Raw genomic sequence first — 19,587 nt, forward strand, 5'->3', positions numbered from 1 at the left:
CACTCACCCGATCTGCCGCTCCAGGCATTAAAGTTCCGGGGCCGCCTCGTCATTGCCAGTCCGGCCCTGACAGGCATCTCAATTAAAAACATTACTAAACTACTCATTTTCAGGCATTAATATAGATAGATTATGCTTTAGTAAAAATAGACAGACCCATCTTCCTTCAGGTTTAGAAAATTAACTTGCAAGCAAGTTGTATATATATTTTTTATCAGCATTTTAGACGTTATCAGTACTACTCCTACACCGCCTTAGCTTTTGACTTTCAATATCTAGCAATTTGGGTATAAACAGTACAAGCTGACCAAGACGAAACTCTTAAACAACAAACATTACAAGAACCTTGAACAAGAACCTTCATGACCATGGGATATCCCACCTCTGGCCACACACACAGATGTCCAGGTATTGTTGAAGGCATCTAGGGAATCCACCCATGGAAACACTCCTTGGTCTACAACATATAAATATATATATATATGGAATTGCTGGCCAAAATGATAAAACAGTTACAAACATTGTAGGTCTTTTAACTTTAATAAGCCCATTTTATAACAAAAAAGATATAATGTAACTATGAGGTCTGAAGTCTTGCTACAGTTCGGTTTTTTTTGTTCTTATGGAACGTTGCAGTCTGTCAATCCAGAAAAGTTCTATAAATAATATAATAACACATTGAGTGGGATTGAAATGTTGTTTTGGGATTCCGGATTCATCTTCTGTTCCGGATCTCATTGTGGTTTTTTGGAACAGCAACAAATCGTCTTCTTTTTAGGAATTCTGGAACGCCAAAACTATTGTCCCATAGATACTCGGGAGAAAGGATCTTGGTTGGCTTGTACTGGAGCAAATACTTGTTTAAATAGCTTTCGTCGTGCCAAATAGCTTCAATGTTTTTCTGTTTGTCTGTCATCATTGCGTTGTGACAGAAATTGGACAATTTATAAACCTCTTCTACTTTACCTCCAAAATACCCCCCCGCGTAATAGAAGTCCCCCTCGTCCAATGGAATATAGGCTTCAGATTTAGGATTTCTTTCGTAGGTAAACTTATTACGAGGAGATCCATAAAGACCAGGGTGTAACGTTCCAAATAAATCGCTCAAGATCTCAACTCCAACGTCATCTGTGAACTTCATGTCAACGTCCACGCAAACCAAGTAGTCCACCTCATTGATGAATCGTTGATGGGAAAAGTCACGAATCATCTCCATCCGCCTCATGGAGACGTCCTGCCATCTTTGGTAGCTTTGAACTTTAAGATTAATTAATTTTCGGCCGTCCTTGACTGCAATATTGGCTTGGTCAATGTCTTCAACTCGATCTGTGAATATGTAATAGGTAACATTGTGTCCCATCATGAAGAACTCTTCGGCTGTTTCGATGAAAGTTTTGACAAAACTTGTGTATCTAAGGGAAAGAAAATGTTTTAATTAAAACTGGAACCAACTTGTTTTATTTCTAGTATGAGATTAAAATACGTTTTTTAAACCAGTTGTAGTTTTTGATCCATAATATAATGTTTTTAGGCAGCTGCATATCAGCCAGCTCTGTTATCTGAGCCCCGATCTACTAAACAAACACCCTGACTGCCTGTGGGAAATACTAGAATGACTCAGTCTTAGTCACCCAGACGGACTCTCTGACTAATGAAAGTCTATGGAGGAACGGACTTCATTAGCATTGCCATAAAGCATCAGCTCAGTGTGGTGTTTGAGCCGGTAAATTCACTCAATATATCACATGACTGACAGCAATGGCGGCCTCCAGGTCTGCAGATAAAGAGGGTTTATTGGAACAAAACGAGATAAAACCAGGTTTTTGTCACTGTAAAGTAGAACAGCCTCCCGGCAGAAGTGGAAGACATTAGTACAATAGAGGAATTTAAACATGGGTGGGATAGGCACATTACCCCTATGAACCTATCACTGGATAGGCGGCCATATTTTAACTTACTTTTTAATTGCAAAGACTGTAAGCCCAACTCGTACGCCTCTCTGTCTGAACTGATCATTCAGTATATCAATGTTATAGGTTCCGTTCCAAATAATCGGTGCAAGCCACGGGGTCATCACTTGCACATCGCTTCTCCTAAGAAAATAGAACACATCTTCAGTTAGCTTAGGAACGGGCAAGACGCCAGCATTCCCAGTTACATATGCCCGTTATGTTTCCCCAGTATGCTTTACTGGAGTGCTAAAACCAGCCATGGCACTTTTAGGCCAGTGGTGGCAACGCGAGAGACCCCGTCGGACAGAAGCCATTTCGTTGGTCTGCCCGACGGCCAGCATAGACCCAAAACTCTCCATCGTGTTTATTTATGATACTTATTCATTTATTCTTTCCCAGAATCCATTGCTTTGTCATGTCAAATGTTGGAATCATTGTAGGGAACACTTTATTGTGACGCCAAAGCAGACAGCGATAGGTTATCGCCATAGAATCTAGAAGATCTCCTTGCGTTTCTGTGTTCTCTTTAATATTTCTTTGTGTAACATACTAACGAGGGTAATTAATGTCTGCTACCTGCGTCCACCCTTAATCCATTAGTTGTTGGTCTCGTCTTAGATTCAGGAGCCGTATGTCTATCCCATGCCTGTTTACATTCCCTCACTGTATGAGCCTCTACCACTTCTGCTGGGAGGCTGTTCCTCCAATGGAAGGCTGTGCCATATAGTCAACATGGAGCCAGTAGGCCACAGGTAGTTGTGTTACACATTGAGATAATGTAGATCCAGTCCTGGGAGGATCTGGACTGGATATGGGATGGAGAACCAGCCCAAAGTACACTAAAAAACAATGTACCTAGAACTGGGTCGGCATTAAACCCTTCCCTCTACAGGATAGAACTTTAGGTTCTAGATGCATAATTGTCCAGAACCATACCTTATGCTCTAGCACAACGCACACTGACAACCAATTAAAACTCACCGTAGCTGAGTGGCTTCAGGGGTCGTATACTCCTTACTGAAAACCAAAAATAGAAGGTTAGAATAATTACATATAATTCACTGATATGGTTTGGGGCGGGGGGGGGGGGTAATGCGACAATTTCTGCTGGTCAGCTGAAAGTCTTTAGAAGAAAAAAAATTCCAAATTTTCTGGAAGAATAAAAATCTGGGAATAAAAATTGTCATTGTTCTTTATGGATATTTGGAAAGATAAATAAGGTTATTTCTCTACAGCTATGACATTTCTATAAAAGTTCGTTTTTTTGTAAAATCTAAATTAAAAGTTCAATTTTAAGCCAAAATTTTAATACGTAGATTGTCCTGTTTTTTTTTTTTATTTTACCCCAATGTTTTTTAATAAAACAAAAAAAAAAAAATATATACTAGTTAGCTGATTATGTCATTGTAATTTTGCTTGTTATAAAATAATATAATGATATATTATAGTATTTATAATATAACAATATAATATACCTATATATTATTATTTATTGATAAAGGTTGTAGTTTTTTTTATAAATAGCACCATCGTATTCCACAGCGCTGTACAATGGGTAAGTATGACATAAGTAGTGTATCACAGTTTGGAAACAAATGGTAAGGGGAGCCTTGGTCCAAAGAGCTTACAATCAATTTTTGTGTGCAATATGTATTTTGGATGCATGATTCTCGGGGGGGGGGCGGTGGATTGCGATTCACTAATAATTTGCAATTTGGTCAAGCGAGCAAGAATTATTTGGAGAAAAAATGACTATACTCAACGGGTTGGTTCTGCATTTGTGTTATTATTTGGTCGCTAATGTTAATAGCTATAATGCGGACAATTAAATGAAAATAGGATGACTGCAAAGGTTAAGGCGAAGGAATGAGAGGAAGCCAATGCTAAAGCTACTTACACCACCTCGATACAGGGAATCGCCCCCTTGGGATTCGAGTCGATTCTCTTCAGGCCGTACCTGAAACGAGATTGTGTTGGAGAACCAGGTGTGAAATATTACACCCCAATCAAGACTCACATTGACAGCTAATTTGTTTTGAATTAAAATTAACCAATTCCGTCTTTGATGCTTTTAGAAATTTGCTGTAAAGACACATAAATGGTCTGCTTTTCACATTCTGCTCACTTTTGGCTGACGTGTGGTGTCGCCTTCCCATACCTACGTTACGCTCCAATCACCTTAGTTTCTAAGGACAATGCCAAATTCTTATTCTGTGATTAAGAATACGGGGGCTGAATGGGGCCGATCTGACGGCAGGTTCTATGTTCTATGTTTCATAGAACCTGCCGGCAGATCTGCCCCATCTAGCATGTCTGTTTTACCTGCTGTAAGGACTCAAACCTTAATCAGTCGTTGGTCTCGTCTTAGATTCAGGAGCCATATGCCGATCCCATGCATGTTTAATACCCTCACTGTATTACCCTCTACCACTTTTGCTGGGAGACAGTTCCACTCATCTATCACCCTCTCCATAAAGTAAAGCGTACTTACATTCCATCTAAACCTCCAACCCTCTAGTTTTATTTTATAGTCTCTTTTTCTAACATTTCTCCTCCGGAAACGCCTGCCAACTCATACTTGACTACATTAATATCTGTCCTTCACCTGCAAAGTAATTGGGAGCAAAGTACATAACGGTGGCTCAGTCTACTGTTTAACTTGATTACTTTCATTATTGAAGAGGTTTTATGGTTCTCGTAGAGACGTTGACATCATATAGTGACGATGTAATAACTGAAACATTGAACAATTGCTCCTGGATGTTACCCTTACTATGGGGAGAGGGCTGGAGGCTGATAGGAGATCATTGTGTATCGGAATTTGGTTCCTGCTCTTGGGAGGTTGGTTACAGATTGTTGGTGGTCACCCCGGGAATTTCCCAAGAAAAATAATGTTACACGTATATAATTTAGAGCTGCGCAGTTGTAAGAAGAATATGACCGGTTTTAATGACTCACCAGGTGAACGAAATTAAAAGAAGTATCGCAAAGAATGAAAATACGCCAGCTTTTTTCCGAGAGACCTTCTGCCCTACAACACAAAAAAAGTGCATATAATATTTTATCGGATTATGTAGAATAATTCTTAAAAACACATAAAATGATTTGTTTCAGAAAATATCTGTACTTCCTCCTCACCATCTGCTTAAAACGAGGTATTAACTAGTAGGTAACTCAATAACCAAACCAGATTCGGTGGGACCGGCCGGTGTCCTTTTAAGCTTTCGTAGGGTTTAGCTGCTACAATTTAACAAGAAAAGTAGGAATAGGCTAATTTCTCTAAAAAAAAAGGGAGAAAATCGCCATCTTTTCAAGAAATGTCATTCTCACCCCAGACCTCAAAAGACGAGCTGCTTTAGTTAGGAGGCAGAATAAGGGCTTTTCAACAATGATTTGCCCCATACCTTTCAAGTGTATTCTACTTTAATTACACAGAAAAAAGACTTAGTTCACATTTCATATTTTATTCTTTTTTGACCATGGAAAAAAAAGAAATATCAACAAAAAAAAAGATCTTAAAAAGAGGTTAATGTGTCAAGAATCATCTGCAGGCAAAAAAAAGACATTGGATACATCAATTCTTCTGGAAAGTAACAAAATATCAGGTTCACAGGCTTCTAGAAACCTGCCTGCACAATGTTCCACCGGTCGGTCTTCGTGCCTCCAAGGCATGGATTGAAATGCGCCGGGTGTCCACACCCTAATGCTGATAGCACATGATGTATATAATAATGCCCCAGACGTGGCCAGGGACTTTTGCTGCCGTTACGAGACATGAGGAACATATGGCACACATAGGGACACCTTTTGTTTTTATTTCAAGAACAAGTTGAGTTGAGTGGTCTGATCAAAAAGCATCAAATATCATGGCCATTAACTTAAAACAAAGGACAATCATGCTCTTTGTCCACAGAATTAACGCTTTTCTTTTGTGTTTCAGATTTTTATTCTTTTTTTTTTTATTTTATTTAATTTACATTTTTTTTTATTTTTTTTTTTATATTTTAGACTTTTTTACCCACAGGAAATTGAGATCTATGTAAAAAAAAAATAAAAAAAAATAAATATAAAATAAAATTGATTACGGTATCTAATCAATGTCTCATCGGTACGTTCTCTCCCTTCTCCTTACCCACCCTTATCAAGGCTGTATGAACCAATCAGCAACTTATCAAGAGAGAAAAGAAGGGAAAACATAATTTAGCAGTTTACCGATATTTTTTTTAATACTCAAGGTGGCGTAGCAGGATTTTCAAGTCCTGGTTTTTCTGCGTCTATCGTAGGACGATTCCAACCTACATCGATTAAAGATCGACGTCCCAGGGTGTGTAAATACAGGAAGAATAGATGTTTCAAATTTGATTACCATCTGAACGCGATATTTGTTTGCGTTCATTCAATATCGGGCTTTGCTATGGAAAGAATGTTTTGCATGACGGCAGGACGGATAGGGGCTGAGACGGTTGCTGTGCCACTTAAATAAATATATTTCTAATTATAGCATTATACCCTCTAACGGCAGCTATTGGGTGGGGGCACCCTCCGTTCTGCCCCTTCTTATTTGTGCAGATTGTGCCTTTACAAAAAATGTTACTTTGTTAACTTTTAATAAAAATGGATTTGATTAATGGTTTTTTTTAAACTGTTTCTTGGTGTTGATGTTTTAACCAACCTGAAAGACAAGTTTAGCAATGATTATGAAGGTGACTTGTAGAGGCGAGAGAATGTCGTCTAATATATATATTTTTTAAGGTAGGAAAGGTCATTTTTGTCACTACAAAAATGTTAACATAAAAAAACAAGAATATCCACTGTCAGTGATGTCATATGCGCCAGGATGATGGATACAATGTTTCAGCATTAAAGCGTTGTGACATCAGGAAGGGAAAATTCAAAGTATAGCCACTAAATGTGTTTTATTGTATTTTTTTTTTTTGCAAAAAGCAGAAAAATCAAGGTTTTGTACATGCGTGGAAAGTTCTTCCATTGATTTAAATGGTAATGCTTTCCCGACGCTAGGCTAGTCGGACAATGGAGGAGGAGGAGGGCAGCATCTGATTTTGTCAGACCTTAATATCCAAATATGGGCAAAGAAAGGCAAAAACGGGCAAATTTGGAACATATAATAGCAAGAGAACTACAAAGCAAAAAAGTATCTCCTGGTGCATCAGCAGCGTTCAGGCCAGTATTACGGTACAAAAAAAAAGAAAAAATGTCCCCCCAGGCAAACAATTAGGCTAATGGAGGTCTGCCAAAGGTGTGCTGGGTAATTATCTAAAGGACCGCGTACAGCTTGTTTTTACAGGCGTTTATAACAGTCGCTTTCCAAGGGCAAAAGGTAGGAGGCATATATGGTTTCCTTCCAACGCTTGGTCATGCAAACTGTAATCTCTTATTGACAGGCAACAATTTCTTACAACAGACAGCGGGGCATATAAAAAGCTTTTTACGCTCTGTATAAACGCAAAAAAAAAATTAAAATATAAAAAGAAATTAAATGTGCATTCAAGGAATTCTTGTTTATTTATTTTTTTAAATATTTCCTGCAGGAAAAGAAGATGTTTAAGCAGTATAATAAAATTTTAAATATATATATAATTTTTTAAAATATATTAAAAAAAAAAATATATATATATATATAAAAGTAAGATTTCTGCATTCATTATATACAAAAAAAATAATAAAAAAAATATCTTATAGTTTGTAGCATCTGCCTCCATAGAGAATGCCCAGGAAAACATTAAGAAGCATTATCAGTGCTATAACACAACCTATTTTTTTTCTTTCAATGGCCTTATGACAATTACATTTTGATTTATTACATATAATTTCTGCTGAATAATATATATGATTAAACATATTGAATAGCATATAATAAACATAGCAAAGCATTTAGTAATTTTTTTTTTATATAAAAAGGAGCAGCAAACACACATATACATAGTATCAGATTCAACTTCGGATTTTATAATAGGTGCAGAAAATTTTGAATTTGCCGGTGAATTTCAGATTTATATTAAATAATATATTATAAATAACATCTGCACCTATAGAAGTCTCCTATATATTGCTCCCGGAAGCACTGATACAAAGGAGCCGCTACATCACAAGGGGTAATTGTTATTATTCTACCCTCCTGAATACGCATTTAGAGATTGTTTGGAGTATGAATATTTTTTTTTTATCCTTTTAGATTTTTTTCACACCCTCCCGTGCGATTATGTACGAGAAGACAGGGGTACTTACGGTTTTCCCTATGCATTGTTACAGTGTTCCAATGCGATCTGAGCACAGGTAGGAGTGTACAGGTACACGGGCTCTAAGTATATGAGTCATGTGACTAGGTTGGGTTTCCCCTCCTCCCCCCCCCCCCGATGGATATAGATTACACCTGGGTCTGTCCGCAGGTGTATATAAAACCAACACTAAAAGCCTGAACCTCCCTTTTCCCAAAAGACACAACCGAGACACCTGCTTTTGTCAAACAGCAAATGTTTAAATTCTAGTAAGCTCTGCGAGACATCGTTCCTTCAACAATAAAATTAGAAAAGAAAAATTAGAAAAAAAAAGAAAAAGAAAAAAAAGAGGGAAAAAAAGAAATTAAAGGTTTACAAAAACATGTCATTTTTTTGGCGTGTTTTTAGAAATTACGTTAAGAGGGCACAGCTTTGTCGATTCAGGGGTACAGATATTTGGCCTTGTTTGAAATTTTTTGAACCACTGAAATGTTGAAGTTTGGCATTTTGGGTGAAAATCTGCCAAAGTAATACAATTCCCAAAGTGAAATATCTATAATAGCAGCCAGATGATAAAAGCAATACCATGTCGACAGATGACATGTTTGTGAAAATTTACCACACAGAGGGACTTTTGTTTTGTTCTTCAATGAGAGGGTGGAAGATAAGTGGAACTGTCTCTCAGCAGAAGTGGTAGAGGGTGATACAGTGAGGGTATTAAACATGCATGGGGAAGGCAAACTGATTAAGGTTTGAGTCTTTACAGCAGGAGAAACGGGCGACTATACGGGGGCCGGCAGATTGTTTGTTTTTCCGTTAATGATACATGTAGATTACGTGTCATTTTGTTGATCTTGAATCCCAGTTTTTATTTCTTTATTGGGTTTAACTACTTTACACAAACAATGCTGGGCCTTTACAGCCTAAGCATGCCTGGGGCCCAGGATTTCTTATGCCCCCTTCATCCTGCCTTGTGGGGGGGGGATCATATGCGGAAACTAAATGGAGTGATGTGCAGCAATCGGGATAACTCGCTTATAATGGGTGGACCATGCAAGTGGGCGGGGCATCCAACATTCCAAAAGCCTGAGGGGGGACACTTTTGTTTTAGGGGGTGTGGTTAGAGGCATGGCTGGGGGTGGGGCTTCCACTTTTATGTGACTTTGTGCTCTATTTATTTATTCCTAGAATCCTAAGGTATCTCGTGCTTATCCTCATCATGTGAAGATTGGGGCCACAGTGGAAACCGGATCCCCCAACCGTCTACACACCCCTACGGCGCCTCTTCCCTCCCAGGCCGAAGCCTCAAGGAGCGCCGGATCTTCCTTCCCCTCCGCACCCTAAAGGAGGAACCTATGAAAGCCTTCAAGGAGGGATGGCGTCCAAAAGGCCCAGCCAACCCCCTCACAGAGGAGTTTTGGGGACCCGACCCCACTGTGCCATTTTTCAGTGGAGAAATAAATAAATAAATATATATATATATCTCAACACATACACACACAAAATAATAGAAACAAGAACATGAATGTTAAGACCAGGCTTCCCCCTCTCACAGATCATTAACCTTAGCCAGAATTTACCTAACCAAGTGGGGCATTTAGAATAATGTGCTTTTTTTTTGCCCCGTTTAATTTATAAAGCCGTTTCCTGCTGTTTCTATACACATTATCTGGGCTTTTAGGGCTGATCCCCTCATACCCAGCAAACATTCCGACTTTGGGTAATTTGTGGAAAATCAGGCTAGACAGGTTGCAGGCGGGATCATTCTGTGGGTCGTCTCGCTAACAAATTCTATATTTTTGAGAATTTGACACATATTTTGAATTTGAAAATACGGAACCCGTAGAAGTGTTTTAATCTTTTGTGCAGCGAAGAAGAAATGAATCGTTTAAATAGCTGTAATCGACCAGTGTTTGTTTAACGCCGTTGCTCGTTCCTCTCTGTTTATCTAAGTTGAAAAAGCTATTTAAAAAAAAAAATAAAAAATAAAAAAGCCCTAATCCATTTAGAACAATGAGATTTCCCCTCCCTGGGACGGTGCGGGGCTTGCAGTTGCGAGAGAAAGCCGTATTCATTCGTTCCCGTGGTTACCTTGTATACTGGGAATAATATTTCATAAAAAACAGGTATGACCAGTCTGTAAGAGCCGAACAGTGTATGATTTTTACCAGCATTCTGTGACAGGGTCCCCTCCATACCTTACTCTCCATTCCGCGAGGACAAGATCCCCTCCATGTTCCTACCTTGCATTCTGTGAGGACCGGATCCCCTCCATGACCCACTCTGCATTCTGTGAGGACCGGATCCCCTCCATGTCCCAGCCCTGCATTCTGCGAGGACCGGATCCCCTCCATGTCCCAGCCCTGCATTCTGCGAGCACCGGATCCCCTCCATGTCCCAGCCCTGCTTTCTGCGAGGACCGGATCCCCTCCATGTCCCAGCCCTGCATTCTGCGAGCACCGGATCCCCTCCATGTCCCAGCCCTGCTTTCTGCGAGGACCGGATCCCCTCCATGACCCACTCTGCATTCTTTGAGGACCAGATCTCCTCCATATCCTACCTTGCATTCTCAGAAACAAAGGTTGGAATACAGTCGTAAGATGGCGCACGAGCCAGGATACCACCAAGTCCTTCAATAAATCCAAAATAAAGAATCAGAGGCTCAGCACCCAAGTGGTAAGGTGAGTCTATTTCACACAGGCATCGTTTCGACACACACAACATTGAGAAAGACCTGTGTGTCGAAATGTTGCCTGTGTGAAATAAACTCACCTTACCACTCGAGTGCTGAGCCTCTGCTTCTCTACCTTGCATTCTGTGAGGACCAGATCCCCTCCATGACCCACTCTCCATTCTGCGAGGACTGGATCCCCTCCATGCCTTAACCTGCATTCTGTGAGGACCGGATCCCCTCCATGTCCCAGCCCTGCATTCTGTGAGGACCGGATCACCTTCATATCCCACTCTGCATCCTGTGAGGACCGGATCCCCTCCATGACCCAACCCTGCATTCTGTGAGGACCGGATCCCCTCCATGACCCAACCCTGCATTCTGTGAGGACCGGAAAGTACTATAATTATTGTTGTGTTTAAGCCTTTTTTCCTCCAATGCGGAGTGTGATGGGATTTATTGTCCATATTGTACTTTTTTTCTCTTTTTTTACATAAAACAGAACATTCATTAACTTTCATTGTTTACAAAAAAAAGTACACTAAGCTTTGTTCAAGTCCTCCGGCAAAATACGCCCTTTCTTCCTAGCTCTATTTTTCTTTTTATTCAGTTTGGACGTCTTCTTCTTCTGAATGTTGCGTTGCCTCTTGTCCTGCCTCTTCTGCATGCGCTCAGCCGTGTGCTCAATACGACCGTCCCAACGTTTCTTCCTTTGCTCTCGCTGTTTCTCCTTGCGCTTTAAGGCCTTCTTCAACATCCCTTCATCATCCTTGATCTTCACCCCTTCGGCCTTGTACAAGACGTTGGTCCATTTAATCTTGGACTCCATCTCCTGAGCTTTTCGTTCATCCTTTTCTCTTAGCTCCTCCAGTTTATTGTTTCTTGTCTCTAAACGACTGAGTAGTTGTTTGTAGTTCTTTCCGGTCAAGGGGGTTATGTTTCCTTTCACCTGCTCTTTCTTCTCTTTTTTCCGCATCACCTTGTTGAGAGGCTCATCGTGGACCTCCACCTTGTTGAACACCAACGGTGCTGGATCTTTATCTTTGGCTTGTGGAGTTGGCTTCACTTCAGCTTCTTCCTCTTGGTCTACACTTTGAGAAGCTTTCATCTTCATCTCTTTCCTTTTCCTCTTCTTCCTCTCCCTTTCTTGCTTTCTCCGCTGAAGCCTCTTTTCAGACTCTTCCGCGGAAAGACCTTTTCTGGAAGCCTGTGTTTCGATAAGGAAACAAATATATATTACTCGTTAACATTCCGTACCTGGAAACTTTTCAAACGACAAGCCTGGAACATAGAACACAAGGTACTCCAATGGTTGACACGTTGTCCGTCTTTCTCTGCCAGTAGTTACATTTAGACATTTAATTAAAAAAAAGGAGATGTTCTGCCACGGTCTAACGGAGGGTTTGGGAGGAGGACACTTATGTTGATTACACGGAAAACATAAATCTCAATCCATAGGTAGCTTTCATTAAAACAAAGTGAAAAGACTTGTAGAAGGAGGACACAACGGGAGTCCGGCCAATGTCTACACTACTTAAACGGGTAATCTCAAGAAGAACTATCATGTCCTCCAACTTTAGCTGCATTTAAAACGTTCATTTAAGCTCAATACGCATCTAAACAAATTCCTTATGGGGGAAATCACACAAGGGGGCTTCACCTGTCCACGTGACTCTCGGATTTTTTCTTGTAAGCGTTTTCGCAAGATGTCCACGGCGGAGAATGAGCCCTGAGTGGTCGTTTGAACTGATAAACAAAATATTGCAGTAAGACATGTTTCTTTTAACACAAGAATGCTGAAAGCCTACTAAGATACAAATTTTAAACGGGAGCTTGACATTCTGGATTTTTCAGTAATAATATTCAAATTGTGAATTATATATATATTTTTTTTTTATTATTTGTTTTAAATAAAATTTGTATATTAGCTATTTTTAGATTTATTTGGTATAATTTTCTTGTGATAAAAATTCAAATGTATATATTTAACACATATAAAAAAAATAATAATAATAAAAAAATAATAATAAAAAAAAATATATATATATAATTGGTTGCTATCTCACTTGTGGAATGCCGAACTATAAATATATAGTGAACGGTGATGTCATAAAGCTCAAAGAGCGCCTTCCTTCTATTCATATAAATGTTTTACATTTTTCCATAATACTTGCCGCTTTATTTTTTATGTTACATTTTTCTTTGTAAGTTGTAGACTTACTTTTCACGTCTCGGCAGTATTATTTCAACCCGCATTTTTATATTTCTATACACTAAATAAACCCATGTAACTGTGCTTTCTTTGATAAAAAATAAACCTCTTTGAAAAATATATATAAAACGTCGAGACCAACGACTGATTAAGGTTTGAATCTTTATAGCAGAGGTATTATTATATTTTCGGGTAATAAAATGTGTACGATCCTGTCTGTTAGGGAGTTGTTTGCTGGGAAATTATTCACACGCCCCATCGACATCATCTCGTAATTATATGATAATTACACAGATTTTATGGCATAGCTACTAACACGCCTGACACAGTAATTCTTGTTTAAAAACAAAAAAATCTTGTTTTTAACAAAAGGATTATTTGTCGCCATAAAAGTCGCTCAGAAATAGAACGCTGACGCATTGGACATCGGGGCTGGTAATATAAACGGATTTTAGACGGGTTGGGTTAGGTTTGGGCTTTTTGGTTATCAATCTGTATAAAAGGCAGACCTCCCCGCAGACCTTAATAAAAACTACAATTGAGTTATGCACATCTGCCACACGGCTTGCCACTCTGTCCCCAGATATGCCTTATACCCTCCTATATGCCACTCTGCCCCTACAGATATGCCTTATACCCCCTATTTACCACTCTGCCCCCCAGATATGCCTTATTCCCACCTATTTGCCCCCGTGCTCCAAACTCCCTGTTGTCAAGTGGGGGCAGCCGGTGGACGTCTGAGCGCAACCTCCAATGCTACTTGACACTTCTGCCGGGGCCTCCATGAATGAGCACCGGAAGGTCATGTGACGTCGGCGCTCCTTCATAAAAGCCCCGGCAGAAGTGACGGCAGCAGCGGAGGTTGTCTGCGGGCATCGCACAGACGTTCACCGGCTGCCGGAGAGGAGGATCCGGGTCCCCTGCAGCGCTGCGGGGGATCTGGATCTTAGTCTTACAGTCAGACCTCGAACGTAAGACGACGGGTATGTTTCAGAGCATTTGCTCTGAAAAAAACCTTGTCTTATAATCGAGCAAATACGGTAATGTTGCTCAGCACCCAAAGAACAACCTTACTGTGACACCAAGATGGACTGTCTGCTTCCTCCTGCGTATCCAGCACGCACAGCGAAAGTCATACTAAATATAACATATGTATCCGAGGTCACGGGAAACATAAAACTGACTAGTATCTGCCAGCAGATCGGCTCCATTCGGCCCCTATCTAGTGGCCTGTTTTCCCCTGCTGTAAAGACTTAAACCTTAATCGGTCCTTGGGAGCCCTTTGCCTATCGCATGATCCCCTAGTGGCTGAATAGTGAACTGCAAGGTATGAGCCTTTTCCTTTTGCCTATCGCATGATCCTCCCCTAGTGGCCGAATTGTGAACTGCAAGGTACCAGCCGTTAAAAGGGCACAAAAGAGAAACAAAAAGATAATTTAGTCAAATTACATGTAGTTAGTATTTTGTTTGTTTTTTCTGTCTCATTTCTTGAGGACATGTAGTTTTAAAATATAGGACTATTTTACATCTGGGAACCTTACATTACACTGCAGACATAAATTTAAACCCACCCATGTGATTTATATTAGTGCGTCTGACAGCAGTCACCGATGATTCTAGGTTTAAAGATATCCCTACTGTTAACATAATACTGCCATAAAAGTTTAATTGCTGAATGAGCTGTGCCTGTATTCAGTAAGCATTTCCCCTCTATTACACCCTCTCACCTAGAAACATAGAACCTGCCAACCGATTGGCCCCATCCGGCCCCCCGTCTACTCGCCCGTTTCTCCTGTAAAGACTCAAACCTTAATCAGTCGTTGGTCTCGTCTTAGATTCAGGAGCCGTATGCCTATCCCATGCATGTTTAATACCCTCACTGTATTACCCTCTACCACTTCTGCTGAGTGACTGGTCCACTTAACTACCACCCTCTCAGTAAAGAAGAACTTCCTTACACTACCTCTAAGCCTCTGACCCTCTAGTGTTACGTTACAGTCTCTTCTAACATTTCTCCTCCTTTGAAATAAACTTCCCTGTACTTAGTTAATCCCGTTACGTATTTAAATGCCTTTCTCTCCCCCAAGCCGGACATATTGTGATCTCCTTATTCTTTCCTGGTAATTTTTACCCTGCAAATCATTCACTATTTTATCCAAAATGTCAATATCCTTCTGGATATGGGGTCTCCAGGTATTGGGTCTGACCAGAGTTCTGTAAAGTGGCAGAACTAATGCCACTAATGCCCTTCGCTTTACAACCCAACCGCCTGTGGCGTTTTGAGTAACAAGTCCCTCTCTTCTGTTGCCGCGGACCCCGATGCTACATGCTGCCTCGGGATTTTTATGCCCCGGGTGCATTATTTTACATTTACAAACACTTCCCTAGAATATTACCTTGAGAAGTGATCAGAGAAGCGATCTGAGGGACGCTCCGTGTGTCCCTCTCCTGCGCAAACCTCCTGGAGGATTTTCGGGGTTTCTTCTTTTTTTTGGGATGGGTTTGCTCATCGGCGCCATCTTTCGGAGCTGCGAAGCAAAACAATTCAGAAATTACAAGAAGACTCCAGGTAACCCGCTTAGCCACGCGGCGCCGTACGTTCCACCGCTAACCGGCCTCGTATTACCCCCCGTAAGCCAGTTAGCCCTGTACACACATCAAGTAGAGAAGAACAGCACCTCCTCTTCTTTAGGATCCGTCTTAAGCCGACGTGTTGCCGCTATCGGCAGTCAGGACATCATGCCCACCATTTTTACTTTTATATTACTACAATAAAAGTTAAGTTTTAACTTTACTATCCAGATCTTCGTAAGTTAACTTATAATATAGTGGTACTAAGCTGTCTCTAGTAAAAAGCCCCATAGAGGCGTAATGTTAGCGTTTGGCCTTTTCAGGGGATACCCCAATACCTCCAGCACCCCAGGAGGTACCAAATAGCAGCCAAAAAATATATTTTTTGCGTGTTTTAGGCTGACAAAGTAGATCTACAACTCCTCTAGGACACAGTGGATCTACAACAGAAAATGATTGGACTCACCTAGTTTTCGTTTCCGTGGCTCTGTATTCTGTTGCATGCAAACCTTTCTACCCAGGTTTTGGATGTAAGAATCCTTACTCAGCAAGGAAGCCATGATTTATCTAAAAATGCAGAATTAAATTTAAAAAAAAGACATATTTTAGAATAAGTATTGTGGGGGAGGGGTTACTCCCAGCTCTGTCATTCAAAGGCTTGATAAAGGATGGAGATTTCCTTATCGGACCAGGTAAAGAAAATTGGCACAGCCTTATAGGTCCAAGAGATGATGGGGGTCTTTAGCGGAAGTTGATACGTTTTAATCGGGCCAACATGTAAAAAGATGCAGCATCACATAAGCTTTTGGGACCATAAAGGTCTATTTTTTTCACATTCCATCTGTAGAAGAGACGTCTGAGGTCCTGAAAAAGGATGCGACTCTAGAACTGTTTCCGTGTTGGCCCCAAAAACGTATCACTTTCCACTAAAGGCTCCGTCTTTTCAGATCACTCCTTCGTACGATCACATAAATTACTTGGTGACATAAACGCACATCGAGCTTTATTAATAAAACATTCCATTTAATACAATAAAAAGCATATGATATTCAGACTGCACTCTAATATGTAGCCATCCTGGTGTTCTTGTACACAGGATGATGGGAGTTGTAGTCCACTAAGCATGATAAACACGTGTGTGAAGAGGTACTTGACCCTTTTGACTTATAATGGGGTATAAATGTTTAAGCTCATTAAATAAGCCCACTTTATTAGGTTATGTTGCCCCCAGGGGAATAAATGAAGCGATTTTCACATGCTCACTATTCCTCTCCTATTTTCTGCATTAATATATCACAATTGGTATATGTATACTAAAGGATTTAAATATACATCGCACATCTGGCTCATGTTCATACATTTATCGTATATTTAAGAAAATCATGCATTGCGTTGCTCGCAGAAAGATATTACCAGACTTCCTGCAGCATGCAAGCTCCCGAAAACACGTGGGGCTCCAGACCAAAGCAAAGGAACGCCGATCTCAAACCCCACAGAGCGATATCATCGTCTCCACCAACCGAGGTCAATCACTCCGAATGCTATCGATTACGAGGGTCTGATAGGGCTCGAGTTCTATGGTTGGAGAGAGCGTCATGCGCGCCGGGAATGCTGGGATTGTGGAGGACGGAGCGCAGGGTTCTAGAGACGTTCTAGCTGTTACCTAGGAAACAGCACTTTGATACAGTATAAAAAGAAACTGTAGTATTTCTGAGGAGAACCTGTACTGTGGCTTTTATCGTCATATTTATCTTTGGGGGTTAAACAATGTCCACAACAGGGGCAACACAAGTGTGAATATGGGGCCTTTACATGCCAAAAGCACACTGCAGAGATAGAAATGCATATCTCATAAGTGCCCCTTTTTTTTTGCCCTGACCCCCCCTTTTGTAGGAGTGGGAGGTCAGAATGTTTGCTGGGTATGAGGGTATCGCAGGGATCTACAGCCCTAAAATCCCCAATAATATGTATAGAAACAGCAGGATGAGTTTTATGGGTGTAAATAAAACCCTTCTTCTAAATTTCCCACTCAGCTATAATATAATATTATATTATATATACACATACGTATATAAAATCTACCTCCGTCACATAAAAAGTCCTGGCAAAGCCTCAGCCACGCCTCTAACCCCCCCCAAAACAAAGAGTGCCCCTCTTCTATCTATATAATTATAGGAACCCAAGTCCTTAGGGTTACTAACCGGGAGCCCCTACTATTAGGCCTGACCAAAGGTAGTGCTTCAGCTACCCCAGCCCCCAACCACATACCGCTAGAGCAGGGGTAGGCAATCTTCGGCTCTCCTGATGTTGTGGACTACATCTCCCATAATGCTTTTACAGTCAGAATGCTGGCAAAGCATCAAGGGAAATGTAGTTCACAACATCTGGAGAGCCGAAGATTGCCTACCCCTGTCCTAGAGCGACTGTTTACCGCTAAGCGCCAGGATACGATGTCATAACCCACCGTGCCCAAAGTAAGTTCATTATAGGGACAAATAACAAATGTGGACCTAAACACCATGTTTTTTTGCACGCTATCGATACTTATGCGGAGTAAGAGCTAAACCCAATACCATTTGACCTACTTACTGTGAATACAGGACAAACCCATAATGTAACAAACAAAAAAACCCATTCTTTATTTCAGTTCATTATGTACATTATGTCATCATCAAAACTAATTACTAACAAAAAACCCCCAAAAAAACTAGCCATTTGTGATGCAATAACGCATCCTTAAGGATTGGAACATACTTTACTTAGATAAATGCAGTATAAAAATTTAGTGTACAGTAACGTTATGTCTCTTGTCTTTAGAACATATTTGCCAGCATGCCGTCCGTCTCTCTTTCATGATTACATGCACTTTGGGTACAAGGTAGGGCTGTAGTCACAGAGAAACAAGAGGGGGGGGAACCCCCATATAGTATATACGTTATGATGTCATTAGACCTTCCATTTGTATTCCAGAACTACTGTTGTGTGACAGTCTAATTCCCTTTGTCTTGTAGGAAGCCCTACCCTAGCTTGGACCTGACCAATGGTGACTCCATCCCAATAGAAGAGGCAGTAAGGAGAATCGTCTTGGTGTAACTGGAGCCGGGCTTCTTTAGGTGTGTTCTGGCATGGCGGCGCCATGGCCATTAAGGTGAGGAGATGTATGGATCTGGCTTGGGTTGGCACCCGCTTCGGTCGACATGGGGACCAGCGACTCGGAGATGTCTTCTGGAGAAGAAGTCGTGCTTTCTCTGTTCCAGTAGGCTTCAGAGAGGGGCAGGTCGCTTGAATCACACACACTGTAGCTTACCCCAACCAACACAGATCGCAACAGGCAAAAGCAGATAGTGTGTCCAGGACCAGCAGCAGCGTGCAAGAGGGAGAGAAGAAGTCAAGAGAAGAAACAGAAAAAGAGGGAGCAAGACAGAAGCAAAAGCATTAAGAAAATGGCAGCAGAAATCATTTTTTAACCAAAAATTTACTTGTAAGGGGTAATTATATCTTAAAACTTTTTTTAAAATGACCGAAAAGTAATTGGTGGCTTTTAAAAGCTTTTTTATGCCTTGTGTCTATTTATTTGAAAACAGCCTCCCAGCAGAAGTGGCAGAGGCTAATACAGCAAGGGGATTTAAACATACATGGGATAGCCATACGGCTGCTGAATCTAAGACGAGACCAACGACTGATTAAGGTTTGAGTCTTTACTAGAAAGGCCCCATTTACAGTATTAGATTTTCCCATTTGCAAAAGAAAACTTCTTGCCGGTGTTAGTTTGCATCTGATGATGTCACAAACACACAGATGCTACTCGTACCGGCAAGAACTGCTTTCTGAGGACGACACGCTCGGGCGTACAAAGACTCCGTTTCTCAGCTATGCCTCAGCTTACCATAAAGAAAAGTCTTAAGGCAAAGCTCTGTTTGGCGTTCCAGCTGTGTGCCAGAATTA

The 19,587-nt window shown here is 40.7% G+C and overlaps 1 protein-coding gene and 1 pseudogene across 1 annotated transcript; both read right to left on the minus strand.

The window, feature by feature from the left end:
• Nucleotides 1-640: 640 nt before the first annotated feature.
• Nucleotides 641-10,517, minus strand: LOC149281806 (histo-blood group ABO system transferase-like; annotated as a pseudogene).
• Nucleotides 10,518-11,400: 883 nt separating this feature from the next.
• On the minus strand, nucleotides 11,401-16,202 carry LOC149281807 (surfeit locus protein 6 homolog). The gene is made up of 4 exons (XM_089498972.1): nucleotides 16,109-16,202; nucleotides 15,468-15,599; nucleotides 12,520-12,605; nucleotides 11,401-12,066 (listed from the first exon to the last, which is right to left on the minus strand). The coding sequence occupies exons 1-4, from the start codon at nucleotides 16,200-16,202 to the stop codon at nucleotides 11,401-11,403; spliced, it is 978 nt and encodes a 325-aa protein (XP_089355098.1).
• Nucleotides 16,203-19,587: the final 3,385 nt, after the last annotated feature.

The sequence above is a fragment of the Sceloporus occidentalis genome, unplaced genomic scaffold (genome assembly GCF_023333645.1).
Source record: "Sceloporus occidentalis isolate IW3139 unplaced genomic scaffold, rSceOcc1.0.p SCAF_127, whole genome shotgun sequence".
NCBI classification, from domain to species: domain Eukaryota; kingdom Metazoa; phylum Chordata; class Lepidosauria; order Squamata; family Phrynosomatidae; genus Sceloporus; species Sceloporus occidentalis.